Source organism: Amblyomma mixtum, chromosome 2 (assembly GCF_055824585.1).
Source record: "Amblyomma mixtum isolate Tamu chromosome 2, ASM5582458v1, whole genome shotgun sequence".
In the NCBI taxonomy this organism is placed as follows: Eukaryota; Metazoa; Arthropoda; class Arachnida; order Ixodida; family Ixodidae; genus Amblyomma; species Amblyomma mixtum.
In genome coordinates, this window is record NC_143013.1 from 218,667,731 (window position 1) to 218,676,173 (window position 8,443).

General features: G+C 51.3%; 2 protein-coding genes across 2 annotated transcripts; one reads left to right on the top strand and one right to left on the bottom strand.

Moving 5' to 3' along the window:
• The first annotated feature begins 1,451 nt into the window (after nt 1-1,451).
• LOC149362594 (uncharacterized) lies at nt 1,452-4,893 on the top strand. Its single transcript, XM_089569766.1, has 3 exons — nt 1,452-1,632; nt 3,755-3,882; nt 4,529-4,893. The coding sequence occupies exons 2-3, from the start codon at nt 3,828-3,830 to the stop codon at nt 4,855-4,857; spliced, it is 384 nt and encodes a 127-aa protein (XP_089425892.1). The 5' UTR covers nt 1,452-1,632; nt 3,755-3,827; the 3' UTR covers nt 4,858-4,893.
• A 1,742-nt stretch (nt 4,894-6,635) lies between these two features.
• On the bottom strand, nt 6,636-8,429 carry LOC149362595 (organic cation transporter protein-like). Its single transcript, XM_089568340.1, has one exon. The coding sequence runs from the start codon at nt 8,427-8,429 to the stop codon at nt 6,636-6,638; it is 1,794 nt and encodes a 597-aa protein (XP_089424466.1).
• Between the last annotated feature and the right edge of the window lie 14 nt (nt 8,430-8,443).

Genomic DNA, 8,443 nt, shown 5'->3' on the forward strand with positions numbered 1-8,443 from the left:
ACGTCAGATACCGCTGTCAGCACACGAACGCTCGACAATGTGGCTACAGACTGGCTCCGGTGGCCAGCGCCGCGAAGCGTTGGCCACCGGAGCCGACTGAATGCTCGATAGGCTTGCGGCCGCTTAGGGTAGCTGCAGCGCAGTTCGATTAGGCTTGTCTTTCGGCTGTGTGTCTGGGCGACGGATAGCATATGCGATCTTGACGGGCCCGTTTCGATGCGTTTAACTCGTGGCGGTTTCACAGGCGGTCAGAAACACGTTGCGGTGCGCTTATCTCGACAAGCCGACATGGCGTGCGACAGCTCGTGCGCATTGCGAATGTGGCCTCAAAGCTGCCGTTTGAAAGTCATAAAGATTAGGAAAAGCACAGCAAACGCGAGTTCGTGGTGTCTGTAACGTTGGATAACAAATCTGCCGGTTAAGGTTGTTCGGGTGCTTGCTTCATTCTCTGACAGCGCGTCATCATGTTCTTGCAGGTTGCTGGCTTCCCACTTTTGGCCCGCTGCTAGGCAGTTCTGGCGGTTTGGGGCAAACAAGTTGCGCGTGTCCTGACCAATAAAAACCAGTGAAAGGGGTTGGCACAAATAAAGCAGGGGATGGAATTCAGGGCGGACGAACGGCGAGCAGAACGACGGCCAGCGCAAAAGAGAGCCAGTCCAACCTGAGCGATCTCGAGCAGCGCGGCGGCGCTTCGTCTTTCTCAGTCATCTTCCTAGGCAGCATCAGGCGTGGCCGTCATGATTTGCTGCAATTTCCCCGGGAACGAAGAGGGGCCGGTGACCTACGCGGCGAGGGCAAGACGTCGTTGTAGGTTTTCAGACGGCTGTCGTGGACATTTTCTCGATTGGCCGCGATGGCGCAAGTCCGAGGAGCGGTTAAGCGGCTCCACAATGTAATTTACATGCGACGTTTTCATGATGACGCGATAACGGCCGTGGTATTCTGCCTGATATTTTGAAGACAACACCAATGGTGGGCCTGGAACCCAGAGCCAAACACCCGTTTGCTCTACTTTTCCTAATCTGTATTTCTTTCAAGCGCCAGCTATGAGGCCAAATCGAAAGGCGCGTGAGCTGTCGCATGCATTTCTGGTTGCGGATTTTGGCAAACTGCAACGTGTTTTCTGTGCGACCATGAGACCGCAGCCACGAGCGAAACGTGGCTAAACGGGCCCGTCAATAACGCGCACTCTGCCCGTCGGTCACACGCAGCTGAAACACGAGCCAAATCGAACTTGGCTCCAGCCATGGAGACGAAAGAACGACTTTTTTTTTTCCTCCATGGCTCCAGCTATTGCCAGCCGCTGCAAACATACCGAGTATTGTCTCGGCGCCAGCGTCAGTTCAAGCCACGCTGTCGAGTGCTGACAGCAGACGGCAGTATATTCTGCCGTTTATGGGTTTAACGGCTTACCAAGGGCTACAAGTCACTGACGCACTCAGGCGGACGAAAGCCGGTGGAGATAGGTGCTTGACTCACTGGTTTCCTGTTATTCGGAAAGTGGTGTTTTTCTTGAATGTTACGGCTCATTTTTCCGCTTTTTTGGTTGGTTTCCTGATTTTGTTTCGCGGTATAAGACCCCTTCCTTGCGGCGCTTGCCAAGTGGCGAGCCTTTCGCTTCTTCGATGTGAGGTAAGTGGCTTTCGGTCACACTCCTTTGTGCGTACTCTTAAATATAGCTGTCACCGATGATGTTTTTGTTTCTAATAATTAAGATAGCGCATTGCTGTCATGAAACAAGCAGAATCGGACCTTTACGTCTAAAATGTGGACAGCTCTGGTAAATGAAACCGCGCTGCGTCGCAACTAAGGCATTACGCAGTCCCTGAGACACTGATTTCCAAACGAGCCCGGAAAAATGCCATCCTACTGATTCTCAGCTGATCCGATTGGAGACTAACACAAACATAAGTTATTCTTTCTTTCTCAATATTTTTTGTGCAAATTCTTTAGCATGGCACATTTTTAAACGCCGTTCGTGAGCGCTCCTTCCCTCAAGTCCTAAAATACTAACTGCTGCAGTTCTTCATGTCTACTGAAGGCATTGTAGCTTTGATATTCAGCAGAGCATCAAAATTCGGGTCTATTAGAAACCCTGAAACATATTGCGTTTACGACACAAACTTCATGCACTCCTCTTGTGTTTGTAGCCACATTTGGCATTTCCAACGTGTGACTTGTCATTCTTCACTTATTTCATTAATTTATATATCGGGCACAACCACATTCGAGCACTTACAAAAATGAGCAAGAAAACCTTGAATTCAATGGACACACAAAGCCTGTATATGCGCGTGCGCTTCAATTGCCCACCTATCACACTGGAGCTGTTTGCGTTGTTAAAGTGATTTTTTTTTCGTATGGGTGTTTAACGTCCCAAAGCGACTCGGGCTACGAGGGGCCCTGTAATGAAGGGCTCCGGAAATTTCGACCAGCTGCGGTTCTTTAACGCGCACCAACATCGCACAGTACACGAGCCTCTAGAATTTTGCCTCCATCGAAATTCGACCCCCGTGGCCGGGATCGAACCTGCGTCTTTCGGTTCAGCACCCGATCAACACAACCTCTGAGCCACTGCTGCGGGTTATTAAAGCTTTTCTAATTAATTAATCACAAGTGTATTTTTCCAGCCCTTTTACCACGGGAAGCCAGCGTAAATTCTTTCCTTAGTAATCCGCCTTTTTCTAAAGATGTGGCGCCTTCTCGGGAGTGGCGAAAATTCATCGACTACTGGTTGAAAACAAAGCACGTGTCAGGCGCACGCGCCATCGGCTCCACAAGGAGCCAGCTGCGCCGGCGAAGTACCCAGTATGTTCTTGGCAGCTGCCGCCATCTGTCGCATGCGTCTCTCACTAACATCAACTGCGTAGCAACTGGAAAAAGAGGAAAAGAGGCGCGCATAACGGCTTTTTGAAAAGGGCGGATTGGCAATGTGGCTACAGAGCAGCATAGAAATGCTGGACGTAGAGCAAACTCTTATATGTCGCTCCTGTGGCCGATAATAGGCAGCATAGGCTAAGAAAAAAAATGATTTGTTTGGTTTGGTTTCGTTTCGTTTGGTTTATGGGGTTTAACGTCCCAAAGCGACTAAGACCCCTGTCAAGCGGGCAAGTTAGTTGAACCTCGTTTGATTTGCGCTATCACGTTAAGGAATAATTATTATGAGTCTTTTTTTCTTTTCCATCGTCCTGTTCAGAGGGTCCGCTCATTTTCTGTCGCCATTTTGTTTTTACTACGAGTGCACTTTACTTTCCCGTTTAGCACTGCGTAGCCCAAAGTGCACTCGGGATGCCGAAGCGCACTCCCCGTAAGTGCACTTAACTTGTCCGCTTGACAGGGGTATAAGGCTATGAGAGACGCCACAGTGCAGGGCTCCGGAAATTTGGACCACCTGGGGTTCTTTAACGTGCACTACATGACTTTCCTTCCGACGGAACACATTGCATTGGCCTGCGCTAATTGATGCATGAAAGTTGCAGTAGCAGGTGTTTTTGGAAACCGCCTTCAATTCAGTGTCAAGTCTTGACCGCACTGACGAGGCGTTGACGCACAATGTCGCTTCGCTTGAGCAGCAGAGCGCTGAGATGAGTTGAACGTTCCGCAGCCTTCAAAGATCAGTGACCTCCTGCGCACTTCCAAGCTAATGCGTATGAATATTTATTTCGGCCCTTTTGCTGCAAAGAGCTAATTACAAACGTCCTTCACTGACCAACATCGCGTGAAACATTGTCTCAAGGGGACGCGTTTCTCTTAGCCTTCCTTCTTCAGGATCAGCTACACCTCCACCGAAAGCCGTCGTGACGACTCCTCGCTGCAAGGCATTCAACATGGCCGGGAAGGTCGCTGCGGTCGCTTTCTTCCTGTGTGCTGCTTGGACCTCAGGTATATGTGCAAAACTTCAATACCTCACACAGATTATTAATAAAAAGAGTAGCGCTTTAGACGAGGACACCGAAATAGAAGTACACAGGACAGGCGTAGTTGATGTTCAGCGCCTGTCCTGTGATCTTCTATTTCTGTGTCCTCGTCTAAAGCGCGCGTGTTTTAATTAATAATGTACAACCAACTAGCCCAGCTTTCAGCCTTGGCTCACTCACATACCGCGCCTTCTCCGCTTCGGCACAATAAAAAGCTATATTCAGACAGCATGCTTTGAAATTGACATGCGAACTCCGTCAGTTCTGCACGAACGATTACTAACCACCAAGTGGGACAGTAGGCACGTAACGCAATCACAGCCATGTAGTGTTTAGAACAATATTCGTAATCACTTTTCCATGGCTTTCTTTGCTCACTGTCTCGCCCAGTTTCCTACGATGGGCTCTCTTCCATTGCGGTGCTAAACCTCCCATTTATATTTAGTCAACCGCAAATGAGTCGTCAGCTAATGAAAGTGTTCTTTCCTGAATTCCGAACGCACCAGCTTCATCGCATCATCGTCCTTGTCAAAGCATAATGAGCGATTTTCAGGATGCATCTTTTTATTTACGCCTCAAAAATACTCCTCATTTTCGCATGTCGACACTAGGAGCCAAGGATGCGCCTGATGTTCAAGGAGATGTCCAAGGCGGCCTCGGAAGAGCTGAAAGACGCTCCACGGCTGATGCGGAGGGTAGGATTGTCTCTTCCCAGAAAGATAGCCTTCCCGGCGGCGGTGGCCTCGACAGGGCTGGAGGACGCTCCTTTGAGGATACATTGGAAGAAATCGGTACCGACATAACCGAGAGCTTTCCAGACTTCAAGAACTCTAAAGGATGCGTCTATGATGATGCAGAGGGAGGTACCACCTGCACCCCGAAAGATAGCCTTCTCGGCGGCCCCGAGAGGGCTGAAGGGCGCGTCGATGTGGATGCATAAAGTAGTGTGGGCAAAATAAAAACAAATAAAAGTAATATTGCCCAGCCCACACCTGTTGTGCATGCAGAGTGAGAATCGATACTGCTACAATCGAGAGTCTTCAAGGAGGTGGACTTGGGAGGGCTCTGTTTTGATGCGACTGAGGAATGGCTGAGAAATGTCGGGAGCTTTTTCGGATGAACGGAACTTGGCCGTAATGGTCCCGTTATTGGTTGTTTAGGAGTTGACCTTTCCAGGCACTACACCGGGTTAGTAAAAAAAAAGAAACGCTGGTAAAAGTTTGACGTAGAGCTACTAGTTACTGTTTCTGCGATTTTCTTGGCGTTGTGCACTGTGGTACAAAAGCTTTTCAGTCATTTTACGGCAAAGTTTGTTGCCAAATTTCACATCTCTGTGTAGATATCTTGAAGAGGCTCTGAAACCCATTCCGAAGAGTATGAACTCTCTCAATCGCTGCATTGTGTTGTCACGAACACCTGAGCTAAATGATACACTTCTGCACGCAGCCGAGAACCCACAATCCCACGCGTAAGTTGGAGAGCCCTCTTCGGCGACTTTTTCATGCCGTTGCACATCTGCCTTCATCTGGGTTTCCTCACCGCCGGAAGACACCAATTACAATATTAACCTACGCCCTGCAAGGCACGGGGGACCGAAGAAACCTGCTGTTCACAAGCACCCGGGTGCGGATCGAGTTCAACGAAGGAACCCCGGGATTGCCTTCCCAGACGGGGCGAGTCTTCGAGCAGCGCACGCCGCGACGCACAATTTCTGTAAACAGCTTCACGATAAAAAAATGCGCGTGTCCAGCATTTCTGGGAACGCTGTTGGCTTAGGAGTGATTGTACGAGATATGTTTATACACGTCCATTATTTAGGTTGCTATAAATATGGCATTGCCAGCGCACAATCTTGCATCCCTAGGAAGCAACACCCATCGTGATGTGCCAAGATCTCGACTTGCGATCTGCTTCACGGCTGGACTTCCGGAACTCTACCGGCGAAACCCGAGGTCATTGCGCGCTCAAGTGCTGTTTACACCCCCGCACTCCGCAACTAAAAATATGACCCGAACTGATGGGAAGCAGCGTAAAGTACGACTATTTGTCATACGAAGACGCCTTGCCATCAAAAGTAGATAATCACACTACGAAACAGGCAAACAAAACCAAGCATGCACTGCAACAATGCCTATATTTGCCAGTTAGTTCGAGGATGGAAATTCAGGCGGCTGAGAACAAGACGATCCACGTTAATTTGATAAAGCAAATATAGAATATATGAGCAGGGAAACCAAAAACCTAGTGCAGTCCAGACGCTAATATTAGCGCTGCGGTGTCATGCCGGTTGTTTAACACGAACATCTGCAACAGCCAGAAAGGTTCCTTGAAAACGGGTTTGCCCCCGAGAACATTTCACACCACTTTCGTTCCGTACCCGACCGTCACGTAGCTGAAGCATGGCTACTCCGAGCACATAAGAGAGGCAGTGCAGGGCAAACAAAAACGTTATACTGGTCGTACAACAGATGCAGCGTGATATTTAGAGTCTTGCGCTGAATACTCAGTCTTTGTACACAATGCGCACGGGCTAGCTGAAAAGTAAACTTGTATAATGCCTAAAGTTAATTACCCGTAAACCGGAAACCCGCCTCAATAGTTTTTGTCAGCATCCATTACTCAACCCTTTAAATTGTTCCTATTTACATAAACAGTACTTATCCAATAATATTTTATCGGCAAGTTCACCAAGAGCTTAAAAAAAAAAGAATAATTTTGTCACTTCCAGGAAGAGCGCCCACGACTGTCCTGCTTTTTCACCTTGCGCTTCTCTTCCGGGGCGTTGGTGGACTTTTGGCGGCGCTTCGTTTTTGTTTTCCGCGGCTGCAACGTGTTCTGCATCATGTCCAGGAGGTCCCTGGCCTCTTTGACGTCGTACGGCGCCGAAAACGCGGTAGAACGTCCGACGCTCGTCTCGGGGAGGCTCAGCAGGACAGGCAGACCCGCGAAGACGACCACGGCCACGACCGCGAACGCGACGTCCTCACGCTCAGCTTGCTGTAGGAGGGACAGCGCCGAGGCAAATACGGCCCCAATACGGCCGCTTGTGTAGGCACCGCATATGACGGCGCTGCGCACAGACGTCGAGAACATCTCGGCCATAAAAAGGTAGTTCGTCGGAAGCAAAGCGGTCGCCACGCACTTGGCCGCGATCCCCAGCGCGTAGGACAACTCGGAAGGCTCGGCGTAGGTGACGATACCGAACATTGCCGAGGTCCCGCCGAGCATCGCGAAGAGGACGAGCATGAGCTGCAGGCGGCCCAGCGTGTTGAGAGCGAGGTACATGACCAGGTAGGTGGGCGGCAGGAGGATGGTCGAGATGATCCTCACCAGGAGGCTGCCACCGAGCTTACGGTTCCACGACACAGAGTAGTACGCGAGCATGACAATAAACGTAGTGGCGAAGACAGCGGCAGCCCTTGCGCGCAGCGACCCGGGGACCAGAAGGGAGGAAGGCCCCACCGGTGCGAAGGGCACGTTCGCCTTGTTCATCTCGAACTTGATGCGGTCGACAGCATGCTTGGCCCGGATGCGCGACACGCCGTTCATCTTGGCCGCCGCGTAGATGACTTCTTCCGCCTCCTTAACTTTGGACATTGTGAGCAGCCATAGCGGGGACTCGTGCACGGCGAACGTGGCCGAGAGGAGCAGGAGCGTGGGCGCCATGACGAGGATCTGGAGCAGGAACCAATCAAGCCGGATGGCGGTGACGACGGCGAACAGCAGCTCGACGAAGAATACACCCACGGAGCTACCGAAGCCAGTGTAGAACGTGCGGTACTCCTGAGGCGCCACTTCGAAGAGGAGGATCACGGTGACAATGTGTACGGTGCTGGCACAGGCGGAGTTAATGAACATCAGCGCCAGGTAGACCGGGAAGGCCTCGGTGAAGCAGCTGGCGACAGCGGTCAGCAAGAGAACGAAGGATGCACCCACGATGACTGGTTTGCGGCCCTCGGTGTCGGCGAGATAACCCATGAAGGGGACCACGATTAGCGCACCACTCATGAAGACGCCTTGGCCGAGGTACAGAAGCCAGGTACGATAGCACACGAGGTTCCAGAAGCTTCGGGCACTTCTCAGCCTTTGGTCCGGATCGTAGTCCCAAGTGTTGCACGTGATTGCCTCGGTGTCGTTGGGCCGGCCACCGGGCCGGACGTACACTCGGCACTGGCTGTAGCGGCCCACTTCGTCGACCGGTATACCGACGTTCTTCCAGAGCGCAGTTGGCATGTTGGCGAACTCTGGTGGCGGCTTGCACCAGTGGTCCACTGGGTTGGTGATGAGCGTTAGAACGTTGCTGTGGCAGAGCAGGACCATCTGGGCCACGATGGCGAAGCCGAAGATGAGCCGCTGGAAGTCGCCATGCCCGATGGCGTTGGTGCCCTGCTGAGCCTCTTCCCGATCCAAATCGCTGACCTGGTAAACAGAACCAGTGCCCACTGATCGCCATGTTGAATCGGCGGCCTTGCTTCTGCTGGGCTCTTTCTCCACGAGCTTGTCCGGCGCCATCGCAGCCATACTTT

Bases quoted from the DNA above. Each gene is read 5' to 3' on its own strand.
- LOC149362594 (XM_089569766.1), top strand. From the start codon at position 3,828: ATGGCCGGGAAGGTCGCTGCGGTCGCTTTCTTCCTGTGTGCTGCTTGG. The intron at 3,883-4,528 runs GTATATGTGCAA...TGTCGACACTAG, and splicing joins GTGTGCTGCTTGGACCTCAG to GAGCCAAGGATGCGCCTGAT.
- LOC149362595 (XM_089568340.1), bottom strand. From the start codon at position 8,429: ATGGCGCCGGACAAGCTCGTGGAGAAAGAGCCCAGCAGAAGCAAGGCC.